A 22,940-nucleotide genomic window follows, 5' to 3' on the forward strand; every position below is an offset into this window, starting at 1 on the left:
ATCACAGAACATATACATAAACATGGTTTAATGGGACACAGCCGGCATGGATTTACCCAAGGGAAATCTTGCTTCATAAATCTGCTACATCTTTTTAAAGGGGTTAACACACATGTGGATAAAAGTGAACCAGTGGTTGTAAGTGTATTTGGATTTTCAGAAGGTGTTTGACAAAGTCCCCCATGAAAGACGCCTTAGAAAATTAAAAAAATCATGGGATAAGAGGCAATATCCTTTTGAGGATTACAAACTGGCTAAAAGAGTGGAAACAGAGAGTAGGATTAAATGGTCAGTTTTCTCAGTGGAGAAAACAGTGGAGTGCCTCAGGGATCTGTACTTGGACCTGCACTTTTTAATATATTTATAAATGAACTGGAAAGGGAAATGAAGAGTGATGTGATCAGATCTGCAGATGACACAAAATTATTTAGAGTTGTTAAATCACAAGTGGATTGTGATAAATTGCAGGAAAACCTTGTGAGACTTGAAGTCTGGGCATCCAAATGGCAGATGAAATTTAATGAGGACAAGAGCAAAGTGATGCACATAGGGAAAAATAACCCTTGCTGTAGTTACATGATGTTAGGTTCCATATTAGGAGCTACCACCCAGGAAAAAGATCTAGGTGTCATAGTTGCGATGGAGAAGGTACAGAGAAGGACAACCAAAATGATAAAGGGGATGGAAAAGCTCCCCTATGAGGAAAGGCTGAAGAGGTTAGGGCTGATCAGCTTTGAGAAGAGACGGCTGAAGGGGGATATGATAGAGGTCTAAGATCATGAGAGGTCTTGAACGAGTAGATGTGAATCGGTTATTTACACTTTCAAATAATAGAAGGACTAGGAGGCATTCCACGAAGTTAGCAAGTAGCACATTTAAGACTAATCAGAGAAAATTCTTTTTCACTCAATGCACAATAAAGCTCTGGAATTTGTTGCCAGAGGATGTGGTTAGTGCAGTTAGTGTAGCTGGGTTCAAAAAAGGTTTGGCTAAGTTCTTGGAGGAGAAGTCCATTAACGGCTATTAATCAAGTTTTCTTAGGGAATAGCCACTGCTATTAATTGCATCAGTAGCATGGGATCTTCTTGGTGTTTGGGTAAGTGCCAGGTTCTTGTGGCCTGGTTTGGCCTCTGTTGGAAACAGGATGCTGGGCTTGATGGACCCTTGGTCTGACCTAGCATGGCATTTTCTTATGTTCTTATGTTCTTAATTGAAGAAAGGTTACTCCTGAAAGCAGGTCTCACCTGTATGAGGCAAAGGACTTGTCACAAAAATCAGGTGCAACACCGTCCTTTTCAGTCTCACTTACATTTAGCATCATGCCTGGCACAAGTGTTATTGTGCTAAGTTCTTTTATCCAAGGTTGGCGGTCCAAAGAATTTTGGAAAAATGCCAATTATTGGAACTGAAACACTATTATATTGTCATGGGATGCCGAAAAACTTTTAATTAAGGGATAAACCTCTCTGTAATGAAAATAATCTGCACAATAGTGTCACGCGTGAAACTAACACGTGTTCTACAAACCCATCAAGCACAGCAAGGACAAAAAATTCTAAGATCTTTCTGAGTGTAGCGGGTTTTGGGTCATATTTTGATGGGGAAAACAAATTTTCTGCATAAATACCAACAAGTAGCAAACATTTCAACTGCCCACGCTCAGAAGCAGAAAGGATTAATTTGCATAATCCTATGCAGGAAGCCAGACCTATTCCAAAACTATTACCCCAATAGCTTCTTCTAACATAAAAGTATTGCACATGAAGAGTCCATGTGACCTGATGAGCGGGTAAGGCTGCAAGCAGACCGCGCTCCTGGTTCCCCCGCCGACTATCAGCTATTTTTGTGCCTCTCCCACACAACGTGGCGACGCCAACAGCTCCGGGGCCATCCCAAAAAACCATCGCATCGTTTTTTTTCCCGGCGGCAATCAAAGAATGGCAGCGAAGCCGCAAAGATAAGAGAAAACTTCGGGCCGACAACCCGAAAACAAAATGGCTGCCGGGCCGCCGAGTCCCAGCGCATCCAGCCCCGACACGCCGGCGAACAAATCAGACCTGGTGAGGGAAGTCTCTCAGGCCGTGGTCCAGGCGCTGGAACCCAGATTCTGCGATCTGTTACAAAAAATTAATACTGGCAACAAAACGCTGCAGCAAATTAAACTTCAAGTGGCAGACTCTCAGCAATGGATTGCGGATGTGGAGACAGAGATGCAGCATCTGCTCCAGAAACAAGAAACTTTGATGAAACAAGTCACTTCCCTGGAAAATAAAGTAGAGGATCTGAAAAACAGATCCCGGAGGAACAATATAAGGTTCGTGGGAATTGCAGGAACTGTGCCAGATAGGGAACTTGCTAAGTTGTTGGAAACATGGCTGCTTCAAGAGCTAGGATTGTCAGACTTAGCAAGCAAAGTTGTTGTTGAAAGAGCACACAGACTGGGGATCAAGAAACCGGAGGCTCCAAAAGCCAAGGGTGGTAATAGCAAGATCTCTCAATTTTTGTCACAAAACAGACATATTGCAGGCATACAGGAGCTGCGCCAGCTTGCAGTATGAAGGCCATAAAATAATGATTTTTCAAGACTACTCTGCGGCGGTGTCTACTAAGCGTCGAGAAAAGATTGATTTCAGTATTTCTGTTTTTCCAGTATTATCAATGAGTATATGGTTGGTTATCTGGTTTACTAATCACTGCACTCTCTTTACCTACTGGCGGGGGAGCCGGACAGGTACTTTAGGTGGACTCCAAACTCCTTTCTATGGAGGAGTTCAGTGGTTCTATTGAGTATGAGGGGGGGAAGTGGGTTTGGGGTGGGGATGGGGAACCGTTCAATGCTGATGTAGGTTTGGTTGGGGACACTGCTGTTGCTGGCACGAGTTTCATACTGCATGTCAGGGGCGAACACACTGGAAGGGCTTTATAAGGTATCACTCCTAGGCTGGGAGGGGTGTGCCTCTTTTTCTGATTACAGGAAAGCTAACTATCTATTATTAATCCTTCCTCTTAAAGGGTATGGCTGAAAAAGTAAGATGTATGTCAGGGAATGTGGCGGGCCTTGGTTCGCCAGTAAAAAGGGCAAAAATCCAGCAATCCCTACGACGGCATAAGGCCCAGATAGCGTTTTTACAGGAGACGCATCTCTCAGCTGCTGAAAGTAAGAAACTAACCAGAGACTGGGTAGGCACAGTATTCTTTTCATCGGCCGTACACAAGAAAGCGGGAGGGGCCATTCTGATAGGGAAAAATGTGGTATTTGAGAACACTAAGGTAACTGTAGACTCTGAGGGTCGCTAGATTCTGGTGACGGGAAACCTGTTTGGCCAGGTGATCACCTTCTGCTGTGTCTATGCCCCTAATTCCTATCAACATAGTTTTTTCACTAACCTGGTACAACTTATTACATTAAACCCGCAGGGTTTAATATTTCTTGCTGGAGATTACAATCAGGTGATGGATCCCAGACTAGATAGGTCAAATTCAGGAACCAGCTTGCGGGCTTCCCCTCATAAGGGATTGCCATACTTATGTCATCAATTACAGTTGCTGGATCCTTGGAGGATTCTGCATCCTGAAGTTAAAGACTACCCCCATATTGCTCGCGCACATCTTTCTATGTCACGCATGGATTATATTTTGGTGTCAGCACACTGTTTTAATAAGGTTGGGATGGCGGAGATAGGACCAGTAGAATGCTCTGACCATGCTATGATATGGGTGGATGTGGGTTTGGGGGGTCCTAAGCGCACCCAAACTCGATGGCGTTTCCCAGCCCATCTCTCTGATGATAAAAATTTCCAAGCTTACTCTTTCCACTTATGGCTAAGGTATCTCCAAAACAATGTGCAACATCAAGAGACTCTGTCCCTTTTTTGGGAGGCGGGCAAGGCCACAATCAGGGGGGAAATTATTGCATATGTCATAAGGCAGAGGAAGCAGGCAAGTAAACAATTGACTGACATGGGGAAAGAAGTCCAAAAGGCAAAGCGTAAATTGATCGCCCACCCCACTCCCCAAGCTAAGAAAGAATATCGGGATCTACTATTTACACTGAATAGTTACATTCATCGTAGAACGCAACAGGATATATTATACTACTCCCATAAGCTATATAGATTTGGGAATAAAATGGGGAAATTATTGGCAAACCAGGTTCGGGCACAGAACCTGGTTTATTGCCGCCCTTAATGATAAACAAGGGATGAGACATACTGCAGGGTCCAAAATCTGTGAGTTATTTCGGGAATTTTATGCACAGTTATATACTGCTGAATTTAGGTCTCAAGCGGAGGCAGTGGAAACATCTTTCTTTCAGGACATTGCCCTACCTACCCTCACTACTGAGCAGCTAGATTTCTTAAATGCCCCAATTACCACTCAAGAGATTTTGGAGGGTATTAGGTCAAGTAAGTCGCATAAGACGCCTGGACCAGACGGCCTTAATGCAGACTATTATAAATTATTGGGGAGAGACATTGGCGAGCCTTTAAGGAGTTATTTTTCGGTAATTTCCCAGGAGGGGTTTAACAAAGTAGCCACTACGGCTCATATTACGGTGCTTCCTAAAAGTGGCAAGGATCCATTGAGTCCTGCTTCATACCACCCTATCTCTTTGCTCAATTATGATGTTAAATTGTTTGCCAGAATATTAGCCACCAGAATGAGCGGGATTCTGCCTCACTTAATATCGGAAAGCCAAGTTGGATTTGTTCAAGGCCGGAAGACGAGCAGACATCTCTTAAGTTTATGGACAGCTATGACATATTGCAAATCACGCAATATCCCTGCTTTGGCAGTAGGCTTTGATGCAGAAAAAGCCTTTGACAGAGTAGCCTGGAGTTATCTATTTTCGGTATTGCGGAGATTTGGATTTCAGGGTCCTATATTGCAGAATATCAAGCAACTCTACCGACATCCCCAATCTATTATAGTGGCTAATGGCCTTTTGTCTGCTCCTTTTGAGATATACCGAGGGGTACAACAGGGATGCCCTCTCTCCCCAATACTTTACATACTTTCTCTGGATCCCCTGTTGAGAGCGATAAATGCTCATCCCTACATCGAAGGGTTAAGCTTGGGGGTCGCGAAATTTAAGGTGGCAGCTTTCGCTGACGATGTCCTTATTTTTGTGGTCAACCCAATTACTTCGTTGACCGGAGTGCTAAGTCTCCAAGAGCGATTTGGTGTATTCTCTGGGTTGAAAATTAACACCGATAAATCTGAAGCCATAGATGCTACTGGTCAATTGCATACCAGTTGGCCGGGTGTTTTTCAGCTGAGGTGGGTCACCTCCACAATGAAGTACTTGGGTGTCCGCATACCGATTGATATATGTGATATTTATTCTGTTAACATTATGCCTTTACTTACAAAAACAAAGCAGAAATTACAAGACTGGCAAATGTTGCCTTTATCTATCTCAGGCTGGATACAACTTTTTAAAATGATTGAGCTACCAAAATGGCTTTATATTATGAATATGCTGCCGATTTGGATAAAGCATCAACAAATTGTAGAGCTTCACACAGCACTTTGGAGTTTAATTTGGCGTAATAAGAAAATGAGAGTTAAGCTCACCACATTAATGCGTACCATCCCAGATGGGGGGGGCTCAAATGTCCCAATATCCATCACTACAATCTTGCAAACTTGCTCTGTCACATCAGTGACTGGTTGGGAGTTACAGAAGGTCTCATACCCCGGGACTTGTTGAGTTGCTGGTGTAAGCCGTTGGAATTGAGTAACCTCTTGGTGGCACCGAGCTCGTCCTTGTCTTTGAATGTTCGCCACTTTCCCTATTTTGTGGCTTGTCACACTGCTTGGAAATGACTATGTTCACTACTGCAAGTTTCATGGAGGACATTGACCTTTGCTACGATAGTGGGTCTTCCCACTTTTTCCCCAAGTTGGGACAACTCCGCATTCCAACATTGGAGAGCAGCGGGTCTAACCCACATACATCATCTTTTGGACCCATCTGGCAATCATCTCTATTCCTTTACAGAGATACAGGCAACTTTCCGGGTCTCCTGCAACAGTTTCTTCGCCTATCTCCAAATTCGTCACACTCTACAAGCATGGGCGGGGTTGCCGCTTGCAGATCACAATCATGCTCCCCTGTAACGCTTCTTTTCACCATCCCGACCACCATCGAAAGTATCTTGTGCCTCGATGGCAAAGGCATTACTCCTTCTGGAGCCTGCGCATTCGCTACAGAAACTGGCAGACATGTGGACCCAGGACTTAGCTAGTCAAATCTCCGTATTGCAATTGGCGAAATGCTTTCATGCTATACCAAAATGTGTGGAGAATGTGCTTCTCAGAGAAACGCAATACAAGATATTGCATAGAACATACATTGCTCCCAATGTGGCTTTTAAATGGAAAATAACAACTTCAGCATCCTGCCTAAAATGTACAGCGGAGATTGCTACGTTCCATCATAATTTTTGGGACTGTGCAGTGATTCAGAATTTTTGGGCTCAAATATTATTTATTTATTTATTTAGCATTTTTTTCTATACCGAACTTCATGGTTAAATACCATATCAGATCGGTTTACATCGAACGGGGGATAGAGAAACTTGTAACAGAAATGGAACAGTACAATATAATCAGAAGAGAGCAGTAAGTTACATTAAACAAGGACTATAAACTTGGAGGCTTTACAGCTTAGAAGTAAGAAGAATAAAAGGCCCGAGAAGGGCAATAACTTAAACACAAAAGTTGTAATGGATTCAGATTAAACAGGAAAAAATATTATCTGAGGAGTTAGGATAATCATAATAATAGGCAACATAAATAGTAGCATGGTTCCGTAGCTCGTGAATAGGTTGTTTGTCTATTGTGAGTCTGAAGGTTATCTTGGACATCTGCTAGCACAGGATATACCTTTAGATCCGAAACTATGCCTTTTACACGTTGTTAAGGATATGGTTCCGATGATCAGCAAATACGAGCAGACCTGTTTTCTAAGCAAGCCCTTATTACTAGCCAAGAAAACGATTTTGATGCAATGGATGAGCAAAGACTCACCAACGCTATTACAATGGAGACTGCAATTACATAAATTGGCGGTGTACGAACACTTGTCGGCAAAAACCTCACCCTCGGCGAAGTGGTATTCGGTGCTCCTGGCTATTTGGAATCCATATTTACTTTCTCTGAACTCTCGAGCTAGAAGTAGGATTCTAGATCCAATGGCATAGTGGATTTGTTTTCATTAATAGACGTTCCGAGGCGTGCCCTCCAGCCAGGTGTCAAGCAGTGCCTATATGATCTGTTTTCGACATCCTTGACATGTGTTCATTGTCTTATTGCCCTGTGTCTCAGTGCTAAAGCAACTTGAGTATTGTATGGTTATTGCTATTGATATTATTCATACCTCTATCTGGAAATGTGGTATGACAACACGTAGGAGGGATGGGAAGGGGGTTGGGTGGGAGGCTGGGGGAACAGATTGTTTACAATTACACAATTCGGTTTTTGGACATTTTCTGATATATTGGCATAACCGGGAAGCTCTATGCTCTGATGTTTTGTATATGTTGTATCTGTTCTCGCCCGGGTATGCTCATTTCTATTGTTATTCACTTATATTTACTTCTGTTCTGTGTATGCATCGATAGCTGTGACTATCATTCCAGTGTTGGGTATAAAGCTGTATTATTGGTTGCGTGAAAATTAATAAAAATGTTTCAAAAAAAAAAAAAAAAAAGTATTGCACGTGAGAAAGTTTATTCAAATGTACTAATGTATTCTGTGCTGTTAAATCAGGCCAAGAAAAAACCCAATTGAGGCAAGCAGGAAATAGTTAAATTATCTTGATTTCTTCCAGTTTACTTTCATATGGGTTTGCCAAAAAACCTCATGTCGCAAGGGACAGGATGAGCCTGTTCTGGTTTGGCCTCTACTGCATGGAGGGACTTGTGGTTCCAGTATCTCCTAGAACAGCAGGAATTACATATCCGGAGATGTAACGGGGCAAAACTGGGACTGGCTTAGTCTATCCTTCATGACATGGAGCATTCCATCAAACTTGCAACAGATTAAATAAGCAGATACTATGGCTCAAGATGAGTTAAAGATACCTTTAGCCCAGGAATAAATCGAGTATCCTTTTCAACAACCAGGAGTTTGGTAACACCAGCGTTTAGGATAGACCTGGTGATTCCCCCAGGCCCAGGACCCACTTCGAAGACATAGGTGTCTCTTAACTTGCCCGCTTTTCTCACTATCTTATCTGCAGCACAGACAACACATACAAAATAGAGAAAAATCACTTAATAAAACATCTGGCATATCACAAAGCTTTCTTCACATTCAGAGGCAGATTTATCAAAGTTATTTCAGTGCAAAAACTGCTGCAGATTTTTGCCTGGTATTTTACCATTGGAGATCCTGGAATATCATCTCAACTGATGCATAGCTTCAACAAACATATCCCCCTCATACTGTTTCTTTCCTTATCTGACTCCTCTAGTGTCCAGCAGACAACCTTTCCTATCACTCCTTCAGATGCAGAAGGACCTAAAGGAGAAAACACTCTCTCTTGGGAACAGTCAAACTGGAACAAAGAAAAGGAGGATGAAGAGAGGATGAGGTCTCACTGGTATCTCTTCCTTTAGTCTACTAACAAGACCTTGCTCCACGCAGCTTAGCGTCCCGCTGCCTTGTCATACTGTTTTGCTATCTAGCAGCCATCAGAGGCTGAAAGCTAGAGATGGGAAAAGACGCAAAGGGTGAGAAGAACAGCAGAAGGTGAGCAGAGGATGGAAGGAAGGAAGCAGAGCTTAGGGGGAAAGGAGAGAAAAGAGGGAGAGACACTGACTGGGCTGAGGGAGAATGAGAAAAGGTAGAGGGAGGAAGCGTGAGAGCGGCAAGCTGAGCTGGGAGAGGAGACTTGCATCATTGCTATTTGCCCACCCTTCAATCGGGAAGAGGCGTCTGTTGGATCGCTCCACCTCCGTGCTTATGGAGAACAAGCAGACCCAGGTACCTCTGCTATCCATGCCTCGATCACATGCAGAAAAGGCAGGTGGGGCTAGTTCTCCAGGCCTCATAAGCCAAAAAGGAAAAGACAGTGCTGATGGGTAGTTTATTCTCTTCTGTGTCTGGGGAGTCAAATGTTTTTCTTTGAAAAGTAGGTCTCATGCATAAAATGACTGAGAAATACTACTTAGGTAATAAAAACTGGAGCCTTATTAGGCTGCAAGTCCTTTTAAAGGGCCAACAAAAGTCCCTCCTTCATGTAACATCTGAAGTGCAGGTCTGTGCAATCCCAAAAGCTCAAGTACTACAATAAGGGCCAGAGAAAACCTGAGCACCAGGTTGGGACGAGATGCTGCCAGGGTCAGACCAAGAAACCAAAGCTGATGATGATGTTGGAGGCCCAACCCAAGCCAAGATGTCATGGCCCACACCTGCCCCCTATCGCTAAGCCTTGAACTAATGTGTTGGGGCACCAGTGGTGCCCTGTGTGGCAGGGGTCCCCCCCCCCTCACACAGCGATGCAGTCAGCACCCACTTAAAGTCACTACAGTGACTCCAAAACAGCAGCACCATGTGCAGCCACACACCTCTAAAGTCAACCCTGGGAAAGTGCATCTGGAGGGAATAAACGAAGAGAAAAGCAAAATGTAAAAACAAAGTAAAAAATGCAAAAAAAAAAACAAAACCCCACAATAAAAAAACAAAACAAAAAACACCAAACTAAAATTAAACAAAAATGAAAGAGCAAGATGCAAAATCTAGAATAACTCCCTACCCACTACCATCACCATCATGGAAAAAAAAGGCAAAGAAAATAACAAAAAAATTCTTAGCTGGCACCTCAGTTTCATAAATATTTTCCACCTCTGACCGTGCTATCCATCTTGTTGGCCCTTTAATAAATATCCCCTACCTCATCACCAAGACTCCAGTTTTCTCCAGGACAAATATGGCTGCTAGAACTGCACTAGACAATAAAAGCAAATATTTAGGCTTATGATTTGTTGATCCTTCAAACAAAGATGACAGCATTCGAAACTTTTCCGGGTTTTTCTCCGTTCTAATGAACATATGCAGCTGCTAGTTAACCCAGTATAGATCACAATACAAGATCTATGCAGTCGCTCAGCAACTAAAGCAATGATTCCCAACCTGGTGTCCGCAAGACCATCTCAGGGGGTCCTCCAGAAGGGGTGCAAGAACGTTTGGCTAGGGAGGAAAGGTGTGAGCTGCTGCCACAGGCCGGAAAAGCATGGGGCCCATTATAGCCCTGAAAACTCAGACCAGGAGGAGGGAGAGGGAGGGGCTGTTTGCACCCATCAGAAGCCTCAATCTGCACTGCTGCATGTTTAGCAGAGGTGGGGAAGAAAGGGACCGATTGTAAACTCCACCGCTGCACTTTGTCAGGATGTGAGGAAGAGGTGGAGCGATTCCAGTCTCTGCTGCAGGAAAGCCGGATTATCACAGCGGTGGGAAACATGTCCCACTCCTGCCACGTGCTCTGCCACTGGTCTGAGAGAGTAAGAGAAGAGCAGAGAAAGGAGGAAATGAGACAGGGGGTGACAGGGAAAGAGAGGGGGGGGGAAAAGGAACAAGACAGGAACGAAGGAGGAAATGGAGGATAAATAGTGAGACAGGAATCCATGCGTGACCGGGTTAAAAGGAGTGAGAATGGATGCAGCCTATGAGGGGAGAGAGGACCCCCAACGACTGGCGGAGAGAACCTACCCAGGAGTCAAGCTGGACAGAGAGAGAGAGAGAGAGAGAGAGAAAGTGAGGGATAGAGGACCAGCGACCGCCAGAGAGGAAGGAGGATGCCATAGCCAGGTGGGAAAATTATATTATTGAGGGGGACAGACAGACAGACAGACAGACACTGAGCCTTCCTCCTTTGAAAAGCAGGCTTTTGTTTTGATTTTTCTAAAATCCAAATTATTTTATGACTATAATTTTCTTTATGTGTTTATAAAAATCATATAAGAAAATAATAAAGTAAAAAGAAAAGAAGGTTAAAAGGGGATCAGTTTTTAGGGAAGGTAAGTTTTAAAGCTTTATGTGGGTAACCACCTGTTTATCCACATAAAAACCCCTTTGAAAATTGCTCTTCCCTGCCACTGAGGGATGAATGCTTTTACCTGCGGGGGAAGAGGAGGGATTTAATTCTGAAATCCTCATGCATCACTTTCATGTGTGCAGAAGCAGCAGCCTCAAAAGGAAACGCCCTCTGAAAGTCAGATTGCAGGTCTGCAGGCACCGCTGCGGATTTTCTGCCAGGCCATGCCAAGTTGCCAACCTGAAATATTTTGGAACCTGCTTCCTTATCCCCATTGCAGCTGGATGGGAAGGTGGAGTGGTCTCAACCTTCAATTAGGAGGGCACATTTTTAGTAGCTTTGGGAACTGCCCTCCCCCTCCCCCCTACATAATCAGTTTAGATGAACAGTTTATACATTATAAATAATTCTGGAGTGCATCTCATCATTTCTTTTGTTAATGCAGGGATCCCTGAAGGCTGCCTAGAGAATTAGAAGGGTCGCATGGCTGAAGAGTATGAACCTCTGCAGAGACCCCAAGCTGTATAAGCAAGACCGTGAGATGGGGAATTCTGAGCAGGGACATCTCTTATTCAGTCAGCATTAGTGACTGCATCCGGGCACTGGAAGCAGGTGGGCGTCTGACACCATATGCACTTCAAGCTGTCTCTCTCCAAGTCATGATTCACACATGCCGAGAAATGAGAAATACCAGCCATTCACTCCTCTCAAGCAGGAGCTTCATAACTAACTCCTGGCCCCACCACTCACAGCTTCTGGCCCCCTCCTTCTCAAGCAACCAGAAAATATCTGCAATGCACACGATACACTGAAACACTAGCGATGCTCTTGCAAATAAAATGATGTTTCCTTATATATGCACGCATAAATATATTACTAAAAATACAAATATACACACACACGGAAATATATTAAATGGAGGAGCAAAAAGTACCAACCTGTGAGTCTCAGATCCAGGAGAAAATTCTGGGAGAGCTGCTTTTCTGCACGGAGTTTATATAATTTTAGCAGCTCTCCAACAGTTGGCAAGGGCGGCAAGCGGAAAGGAGTCAGCTTCCCCGAAACAGCCATCGTCCAAACGTCTTCTTATCCCCTGAAAAAACACAGAAAGGGAAAGGCTGAGATCTACCTCGGATGAGCGCCGAGCAGGCCACATGGCTCCTCAGACACACGGGAGGCTCAGGGAACGCTGCTAGGGCACAGCTCTCCGATTCAGGCCTAAACTGATCTTACAGATTCCACACCTCCTTAGGTTCTGAAAAGCATCTTACTAATGTGGTAAAAATGTGGCTTCGTTTTCAGACTTTCCAGCTTGAATGGTGCTCTATAGGAGGTACTTTTAAGATGAATCATGCTTTGTGGGGAAACGTCCTGCAAACTGAACCTGGGATGGCACTGGGTTCAGCCCCTTCAGTCATGTCAGGGCACTGCTGACCTCACCTTGGTCTGTTATGTCATTTTTTGAGGTTCCTCCAGCAGGTTTTTTTTCCTTATTGAGACGTATGGCAGTATCCAGTAATTTGACGCCATTGGTAAACCGATAACCTTGAACGCATCATTACTTCAACGATGACCATAAACCAGCCCTGAGCTTTGAGATTTAACTTTGTTTTCTCACTCGTGCACGTTCTGCAGTGACAAAAAGCGCAGCACATCTATCGGTCTCGGTCTTGCACTTCCTGGGGAAAAGGTGGTAAATTTAGTTTGCCATCAGACTAGGCGGGTTCTCCAGCTTTGACAGGGAGCCTCCCTGGGGCAAAATTAATTCTCAGCCTTCTCCCTCCATGCCAGCCTGTCCCAACTCTCTCTACCCAATACTGAGGCCCCAGCCTACAACCATCACTCTCCTTCAGCTCCAGCTCATTCTCTGCCTCACCAAGGTTATTACATCGGGCATTCCCTCTTCCGACAGCTCTTACGGTGCTGGGCCTCACCGTTGTCTCCCTCCAGAGGGTCCTGCAGCTCTACTGGATCCCACAGTGTTGCAGCTCGGTTCCCTTCAAGTCCTGACTTCCAAAAAAAATCCTCCCGCTTCAGTGCCTTCCTTAGTCAATCATTAGAATTTGCTATTGACACGACTGCCTCAAATCCATTTTGGGATTTAACCCATTGGCACATACATATGTTAAAACAAACATCTCTGATTCCCGCCACACCAGCATTGTTTTTGGCTCTGTATAGGGTTTTGTACATTTCCACAGCTGGTGGAGACTGAGCCGGAAGCAGAAGGGGCAAAGTTGTATAAGCAAGACCGTGAGATGGGGAATTCTGAATTAATTTGGAAATCTTCCAAATTACTCCTCCTTATTCCGGACACCATATCCAAAGCTTTGGCAGACATAATCAATTGCTCTTTATCTAAAGGACTCTACCCTGACGACCTCAAAATGGCATCAATCAAGCCGCTCTTGAAAAAACCAAAGTTAGACCCGGACGACCCCTCCAATTTTCGCCCTATCTCAAACCTCCCGTTCATTGCTAAAGTCATGGAAAAACTGGTTAACTCTCAATTATCAGACTACCTGGAAGACCACAAAATTCTCTACCCTTCACAATATGGCTTCAGGAAATCGTTAAGTACAGAATCTCTCCTAATTTCCTTAACAGACTACCTCATCCTAGGCCTAGACAAAGGCCAGTCCTATCTTTTGATTCTCTTGGACCTCTCAGCCGCCTTTGATACTGTTAACCACTCCATGCTCTTAAACCAGCTATTGAACATCGGCATAACGGGCTCTGCACTGTCCTGGTTCCACTCATTCTTAAAAAATAGAGGCTTCAAGGTAAAAATACACAGCAAAGAATCTAAACGCTACCCTTCATCACAAGGAGTTCCCCAGGGTTCATCCCTCTCACCTACCCTCTTTAACATCTACCTCCTCCCTCTCTGCCAGCTTTTAACCAATTTGAACCTTAAACACTACCTGTATGCCGACGATATCCAAATTGTAATACCAATCAAAGAATCCATTAAAAAAACCCTCGAGCTTTGGGATTATTGTCTACAAGAAATCAACTCCCTCCTTTCCAGTATGAATTTAATCCTAAATTCCTCAAAAACGGAACTCCTTCTCATATCCTCTGAGAACTGCCACACACCCACAATTCCTCAAACTAATTTACAAACAACAAAAGTAAGAGATTTGGGCGCAATCATCGATAATAGACTTAATTTAAAAGCTTTCATAAACCAAACTACTAAAGACTGCTTTCATAAACTGCATGTTCTAAAAAGAATAAGACCACTGTTCCACAACCATGACTACAGGACTATCCTACAAGCAATAATCTTCTCCAAGTTAGACTATTGCAATTCTTTATTATTAGGTACCCCATCAGCACACACCAGACCACTACAAATGGTTCAAAATACTGCAGCCGGAATCCTAACTAATACAAAGAGAAGAGAGCACATTTCCCCAATCCTTAAAGAATTACACTGGCTACCAATTCATTTCAGAATTCTTTATAAGTCAATCACCATAATCTACAAATCCATCCAACAAATCGCCCCTCTCAACCTACAAATCCCTTTCATAAAACATACTTCCTCCAGACCCATAGGAGAGTACTACAAAGAGTCACTACAAGTACCGCCTTCCAAAACTTCCCTCCACATAACTTACAGAGATAGGGCTTTCTCCACAGCAGGACCCACGCTTTGGAACTCCATACCAACGGAACTTAGACAGGAACCCTGCTTACTGACTTTCAGAAAAAGACTTAAAACATGGCTTTTCAAACAAGCCTTCCCAGACGCAGATTAAAAACTATTCTATCCGATTTTCAACCTCCAATCAACATATTTTATTATTATAACCATCCTGGTATCCTACCCCTAAGCATTATTATCATCCAGAATCTTCATTACTTATGATTTCGCCTTTATTGTTAAACTACATACTTGTACGGAACAATTCATTGTAATTCTCAAACATCCATTTTTGGAAATTCCTCCATTCTACAGGTTTATACACTTTGTTAAAGTTTCTATCTTGTCTTCTTCTTGCTCCTAGTTGTACGTCTCCCTGTTTATTGTAACTGCATCTATATTATTTATAGTTCATATTATTTCGTTCTCTGTTCCGGTTATCACCCATTGTTTATTGTAAACCGGCTTGATGTGATATTTTCACGAATGCCGGTATAGAAAAAATTAAAATAAATAAATAAATAAAATAAAGTCTTCCGTCCCCGTCAGGGCTCAGAAAATGGCGGCGGCAGCAGCAGGGCTGTGGGGAGGAGAGAGACAGCTGTGGCACAGCAGAAGGGGAGAGGGCTGGGAGGGTGGAGTGTGGACGAGAGCGAGAGGAAAGGGGGAAAGACAGGAGCATGAGAGGGCTGGGGAGGAGGGTTGTACAAGAGTGGGAAACATTTGCTCACCTGAGAAGAAATACCCTCACCGTGTACTTCTGCTGTGCCCCTCTCTCCCTCACATACACACAAACACTGAGGGAGGAAGGGAGTACATGACGAGGGCCTTTCTTCTCGGGTTAGCAAGTCCTGCAGGAAAATTTTTAGCCGTGATGTTTCTCTCTCTTCATTAAACTCTCCTCCCCTTCCTCCCTCATTTTACATTAAAATGTGATGGAAGGAAAAGATCATAAGGCCTATATAGTCTGCCACTCCACACCAACTAATTCAGCCTTACAACCCCATGCTTTCCTGAATTCAGGCACTGTCCTAGTCTCCACCCCCCTCACTCATCCACCCCCCTCCCTGTAAAGAAATAGCTCCTTATAGTACTCCTGAGTCTAACCCCTTTCACCCTCCTCCCGACCCCTCGTAATGGAGACTCTTTTCCTTTGAAAAAGGCTCTCCTTCTGTGCAGGGAAACCCTGGAGTTATATAAATGTCTCTATCATCTCTCCCCTATCTCCTAGTTTCTATATGTTCACATCTTTTAAGTCTGTCCCCATATGCTTTAGAAAATAGACCACTGACCACTTTAGTAGCCCCCTCTGGACCAACTCCAACCAGCTTATGTCCTATTGAAGGTGCAACCTCCAGAATTGTACACAGCACTCCAAATGCGATCTCACCAGGGGCAATTATCACCGCCCTTTTCCTGCTGACCAGTCCTCTCCTTACCAACTCAAGCATCTTTCTGGCTTTTGATGTCACCTGATCCTCCCGTTTGATCAGCTGTTCCATTTATTACTTAATATACCACAATTCCTTTAATAAATCAAAAGTCACAGAAGCACAATAACAGAGCAAGTTCAGTCTTTGTCCACAGACAATCGATATTCTCTCGCTACCCACCCACTCCTCTCTTATCAGCTGTGTCCTTCTTATTAAACTTTATTTCTGAACAGAAACAAAACTGTGTCACTGCTACTCAGGCCTTGCCCTGCAACCCAAGCTCTCACAGATTCAGATAACTTTACTGGCACGACAGTTTTCCATGTTGCCAAATACACAAACTGACTAAATAAAAGGTTAGGAACAGAAGATAAAAATTACAAAATGGTAATAAATCAAGTAAACAGAGTGTCTGTTTGCAGGACTGGAGATATAGGATTTCTTTTGTGGTTCTGTCCCACTTTGTACAGAAATTGGTTTATGCTTTAATGATGGAAAGTGCAGCATCAGGGACATGGCTCAGGTTTTGGTGTCGATCCGTATTCTCCCTGGTCGGGATTCAGATCCTGGCCTGAAGGTAGGATACCACATATTTTACTGCAATAGCTGCTGTTTCTCCTGGTTTTCCCAAGATTATAAAGAGGTTTTCTTGCTCATTCTTTTGTGAGAAGTCTTGGATTTTCTCCACTAGCTCTGGGAAATGAGCATCTCTAATTTCTTTGTATTTTGCACAGCACCAGGAGGAAATGCATTTCTGTTTCTATTTCTCCAATGTTGCATTGCATAGTGTCTGTCTTCTTGCGGTTTTTATTTCTAATCTGTGATCACTTTTTTCTGTATTTGGGGAGGTTCTGCCTATTTTTTTGCATTTGTGACCAAGGTGAGGTATTTTGCTAGCATGGATTTTCCATGTAGGGATCTGTAGCAGTCCATCTTGTTCCGTTTTCCATTTTGCTCCTTGCAGCAGGAGGTGAACTGGTGTTCTAGGAGCTGTTGCCACCTTTTGATAAACTGGTTTGTAGTAGTTTACGTTCTGGGTGTTAGTACTGGATTGGTATGGCACTGGTATTGCTGTGTAGATGAAGAATGTGCTTTTTCCAGGGTCTCGTATTACTTCACAGACTTCACAGGTAGTGGAGCGAGTTTATCGCAGTTATTGAGATAACACCAGAATCTGAATATTCTTTTTTGCCTGCTTTGTAGTAAGGGGAAGCATCCTATTTCTGCTCTGCACCCATTATTAGAGGTGCTTCTGTAGTCAAAGCATGTCTGCTTGCAGGATTGGAGATATAGGATTTCTACTGTGCTTCTGTCCCATTCTGTATAGATATTGGTTTATGCTTTAATGGTGGCTATGGTCGACTACTGTAATTCGATCTACTGAGGTTTACCAGGGACACTGTATCCAAAATATAGTGGTGAGAGTAGCACTTGGGTGCACAAGACGGGACCATGCAACACCTCTTTTTAAAAAACTACATTGGCTCCCTATTAAATCCTGCTGTCAATTTAAGGGGCTATTGCAGGCCTTTAAAATTTTACGGGGGAAAGGTTCTCCACTTATGAAAAATCATCTGTCCTGGAGGAAAAACAAGTAGGTTGTAAAGATCGCAACATCAGTTCCAAGTACAATTTCCATCTATTAAGACATTGATAAGACATTGATAAGACAGGCTAAGAGAAAATTTGAAAAGAAGTTGGCTGTAGAGGCAAAAACTCACAGTAAAAACTTTTTTAAATATATCCGAAGCAGAAAGCCTGTGAGGGAGTCAGTTGGATCGTTAGATGATCGAGGGGTTAAAGGGGCACTTAGAGAAGATAAGGCCATCGCGGAAAGATTAAATGATTTCTTTGCTTCGGTGTTTACTGAAGAGGATGTTGGGGAGGTACCTGTAATGGAGAAGGTTTTCATGGGTAATGATTCAGATGGACTGAATCAAATCACGGTGAACCTAGAAGATGTGGTAGGCCTGATTGACAAACTGAAGAGTAGTAAATCACCTGGACCGGATGGTATACACCCCAGAGTTCTGAAGGAACTAAAAAATGAAATTTCAGACCTATTAGTAAAAATTTGTAACTTATCATTAAAATCATCCATTGTACCTGAAGACTGGAGGATAGCAAATGTAACCCCAATATTTAAAAAGGGCTCCAGGGGCGATCCGGGAAACTACAGACCGGTTAGCCTGACTTCAGTGCCAGGAAAAATAGTGGAAAGTGTTCTAAACATCAAAATCACAGAACATATAGAAAGACATGGTTTAATGGAACAAAGTCAGCATGGCTTTACCCAGGGCAAGTCTTGCCTCACAAATCTGCTTCACTTTTTTGAAGGAGTTAATAAACATGTGGATAAAGGCGAACCGGTAGATATAGTATACTTGGATTTTCAGAAGGCGTTTGACAAAGTTCCTCATGAGAGGCTTCTAGGAAAAGTAAAAAGTCATGGGATAGGTGGCGATGTCCTTTCGTGGATTGCAAACTGGCTAAAAGACAGGAAACAGAGAGTAGGATTAAATGGGCAATTTTCTCAGTGGAAGGGAGTGGACAGTGGAGTGCCTCAGGGATCTGTATTGGGACCCTTACTCTTCAATATATTTATAAATGATCTGGAAAGAAATACGACGAGTGAGATAATCAAATTTGCAGATGACACAAAATTGTTCAGAGTAGTTAAATCACAAGCAGATTGTGATAAATTGCAGGAAGACCTTGTGAGACTGGAAAATTGGGCATCCAAATGGCAGATGAAATTTAATGTGGATAAGTGCAAGGTGATGCATATAGGGAAAAATAACCCATGCTATAATTACACGATGTTGGGCTCCATATTAGGTGCTACAACCCAAGAAAGAGATCTAGGTGTCATAGTGGATAACACATTGAAATCGTCGGTTCAGTGTGCTGCGGCAGTCAAAAAAGCAAACAGAATGTTGGGAATTATTAGAAAAGGAATGATGAATAAAACGGAAAATGTCATAATGCCTCTGTATCGCTCCATGGTGAGACCGCACCTTGAATACTGTGTACAATTCTGGTCGCCGCATCTCAAAAAAGATATAATTGCGATGGAGAAGGTACAGAGAAGGGCTACCAAAATGATAATTTATTTATTTATTTATTTAGAGGTTTCTAAGGGGGAATGGAACAACTCCCCTATGAGGAAAGACTAAAGAGGTTAGGACTTTTCAGCTTGGAGAAGAGACGACTGAGGGGGGATATGATAGAGGTGTTGAAAATCATGAGAGGTCTACAACGGGTAGATGTGAATCGGTTATTTACTCTTTCGGATAGTAGAAAGACTAGGGGACACTCCATGAAGTTAGCATGGGGCACATTTAAAACTAATCGGAGAAAGTTCTTTTTTACTCAACAATTAAACTCTGGAATTTGTTGCCAGAGAATGTGGTTCGTGCAGTTAGTATAGCTGTGTTTAAAAAAGGATTGGATAAGTTCTTGGAGGAGAAGTCCATTACCTGCTATTAAGTTCACTTAGAGAATAGCCACTGCCATTAGCAATGGTTACATGGAATAGACTTAGTTTTTGGGTACTTGCCAGGTTCTTATGGCCTGGATTGGCCACTGTTGGAAACAGGATGCTGGGCTTGATGGACCCTTGGTCTGACCCAGTATGGCATTTTCTTATGTTCTTATGTTAGATTGCAGAACGGTAATAAACCACGGGATGTTGAATACCAGTATTATTGAGCCTTTGACAAAATCCTCATTCAAGAGCAAATATCCACACACTGTGCCGTGTTTAACGAGATTCTCTTATAAGGATGTGTTATCAATATCCAAAAGTAAAGTGAACTGCTCATCACTAATTTTTTGTAATCATCGGGTTTGTCAACAACATGAATTTTTTTTAAGGAGATTCCTTAATTTTTCTTTCTTTCCGTTTTTTCTTTTTCACAAATCCATGTTGTTGACAAACCGACGATTACAAAAAATTAGTGGTGAGCAGTTCACTTTACATTTGGATACTGATAACACATCCTTATAAGTGAATATCGTTAAACACGGCACAGTGTGTGGACATTTGCTCTTGAATGAGGATTTTGTCAAAGGCTCGATAATACTGGCATTCAGCATCCCGAGGCTTATTATTGTGTAGAATTTGTTATATTGATATTGATACTATGGTTCACATCCAGTTTGTGTTTCAAAGATTACCGAACAGAGCATTTTCCACCACAGCTCCAGATTTATAGAATGACCTACCCTTGGAGATTAGGGAGGAACAAGACCTTATGCAATTTTGTAAGAATGTAAAGAATTGAGGAAAGCTGAAAGTCCAATCTGCAACATGTTAATTATGATCCTTCTGAACTGATTGTTTTATTTTATTCTTGTACACTGCTTTGGGCGATTTCATTTAAATCAGGAAAGCAGTGTAGGAATGTTAACAAATAAATCATCTTGACCATCTGCGTGGGGTGACACTGGGGCAGAAATGTAAGCGGCTGTGGATTCAGAAACTTTTATTGTTAGCCAAGAAATCCATTCTCCATACCCGGGTGGGACCAGACCTGCCTAATCTGACTAGAAAAATCAGATTCACCTTTTATGTCCGACTGAAAAACTGGCAGAGCGCACAGATATTGCTCGTAAAGCTAGGCCCTTCCCCTCCATTTGAGCTACCTATATCCAATCTCTGCCTCATAGAGCGCACAGTTTAATACTTAATGACCTTTCTCTGCCCTTTGTTCATTAAATCTCTCTTTTCTTCTGTCTTGTTCCCTTTGTAAGGCCTAAGGGAGGGTAGGGGGTATGGGGGAGGGTTTGTTTTTTGTATTAAGGGAGGCTGTGAAGGTGCCACCAGCCTGCTCTTAGTGTTTTATGCCAATGTTTTCTGTGCCCCGTTATGTGAAGGGGAGGGAGGTCGTTGGGCTTAAGGGGATGCATTGCCTCTGTTTATATACGTGGAAAGATTAAATGATTTCTTTGCTTCAGTGTTTACTGAAGAGGATATTGGGGAGGTACCCGTAATGGAGAAGGTTTTCACGGGTAATGATTCAGATGGACTGAATCAAATCACGGTGAACCTAGAAGATGTGGTAGGCCTGATTGACAAACTGAAGAGTAGTAAATCACCTGGACCGGATGGTATACACCCCAGAGTTCGGAAGGAACTAAAAAGTGAAATTTCAGACCTATTAGTAAAAATTTGTAACCTATTATTAAAATCATCCATTGTACCTGAAGACTGGAGGATAGCAAATGTAACCCCAATATTTAAAAAGGGCTCCAGGAGCGATCCGGGAAACTACAGACCGGTTAGCCTGACTTCGATGCCAGGAAAAAAAGTGGAAAGTGTTCTAAACATCAAAATCACAGAACATATAGAAAGACATGATTTAATGGAACAAAGTCAGCATGGCTTTACCCAAGGCAAGTCTTGCCTCACAAATCTGCTTCAAGTTTTTGAAGGAGTTAATAAACATGTGGATAAAGGTGAACCGGTAGATGTAGTAAACTTGGATTTTCAGAAGGCGTTTGACAAAGTTCCTCATGAAAGGCTTCTAGGAAAAGTAAAAAGTCATGGGATAGGTGGTGATGTCCTTTCGTGGATTACAAACTGGCTAAAAGACAGGAAACAGAGAGTAGGATTAAATGGGCAATTTTCTCAGTGGAAGAGAGTGGACAGTGGAGTGCCTCAGGGATCTGTATTGGGACCCTTACTGTTCAATATATTTATAAATGATCTGGAAAGAAATACAACGAGTGAGATAATCAAATTTGCAGATGATACAAAATTGTTCAGAGTAGTTAAATCACAAGCAGAGTGTGATAAATTGCAGGAAGACCTTCTGAGACTGGCAAATTGGGCATCGAAATGGCAGATGAAATTTAATGTGGATAAGTGCAAGGAGATGCATATAGGGAAAAATAACCCGTGCTATAATTACACAATGTTGGGTCCCATATTAGGTGCTACCACCCAAGAAAGAGATCTAGGTGTCATAGTGGATAACACATTGAAATCGTCGGTGCAGTGTGCTGCGGCAGTCAAAAAAGCAAACAGAATGTTGGGAATTATTAGAAAGGGAATGGTGAATAAAACGGAAAATGTCATAATGCCTCCATGGTGAGACCGCACCTTGAATACTGTGTACAATTCTGGTCGCCACATCTCAAAAAAGATATAGTTGCGATGGAGAAGGTACAGAGAAGGGCAACCAAAATGATAAGGGGAATGGAACAGCTCCCCTATGAGGAAAGGCTGAAGAGGTTAGGACTTTTCAGCTTGGAGAAGAGACGGCTGAGAGGGGATATGATAGAGGTGTTTAAAATCATGAGAGGTCTAGAACGGGTAGATGTGAATCGGTTATTTCCTCTTTTGGATAATAGAAGGACTAGGGGGCACTCCATGAAGTTACCATGTGGCACATTTAAGACTAATCGGAGAAAGTTCTTTTTCACTCAACGCACAATTAAACTCTGGAATTTGTTGCCAGAGGATGTGGTTAGTGCAGTTAGTGTAACTGTGTTTAAAAAGGATTGGATAAGTTCTTGGAGGAGAAGTCCATTACCTGCTATTAAGTTCACTTAGAGAATAGCCACTGCCATTAGCAATGGTAACATGGAATAGACTTAGTTTTTGGGTACTTGCCAGGTTCTTGTGGCCTGGTTTGACCACTGTTGGAAACAGGATGCTGGGCTTGATGGACCCTTGGTCTGACCCAGCCTGGCATGTTCTTATGTTACTATCCTAGAGGTAGTTTAGTTGTTTCATTATCTGGCAATGCTGGTTTTTTGTGAAAATTCATAAAGATACTTAAACATAAGTAAATAAATAATTTGG

The 22,940-nt window shown here is 42.8% G+C and overlaps 1 protein-coding gene across 5 annotated transcripts in view; it reads right to left on the reverse strand.

Annotated features, from left to right (window-relative positions):
* TFB1M (transcription factor B1, mitochondrial) overlaps positions 1 to 22,940 on the reverse strand; it is a 181,503-nt gene that overhangs the window by 153,090 nt on the left and 5,473 nt on the right. For all 5 annotated transcript variants that reach the window (XR_003855776.1, XM_029596710.1, XM_029596709.1 and 2 more), the window contains exons 2-3: positions 11,983 to 12,137; positions 8,091 to 8,242 (exon numbers count right to left, since the gene is read on the reverse strand). Coding sequence is in view for 4 of the 5 variants with exons in the window: in XM_029596710.1 (XP_029452570.1) it covers positions 8,091 to 8,242; positions 11,983 to 12,115 (285 nt within the window). In the remaining variant the exon portion in view is untranslated. The remainder of the gene's footprint in view (positions 1 to 8,090; positions 8,243 to 11,982; positions 12,138 to 22,940) is intronic.

The sequence above is a fragment of the Rhinatrema bivittatum genome, chromosome 3 (genome assembly GCF_901001135.1).
Source record: "Rhinatrema bivittatum chromosome 3, aRhiBiv1.1, whole genome shotgun sequence".
Lineage (NCBI taxonomy): Eukaryota > Metazoa > Chordata > Amphibia > Gymnophiona > Rhinatrematidae > Rhinatrema > Rhinatrema bivittatum.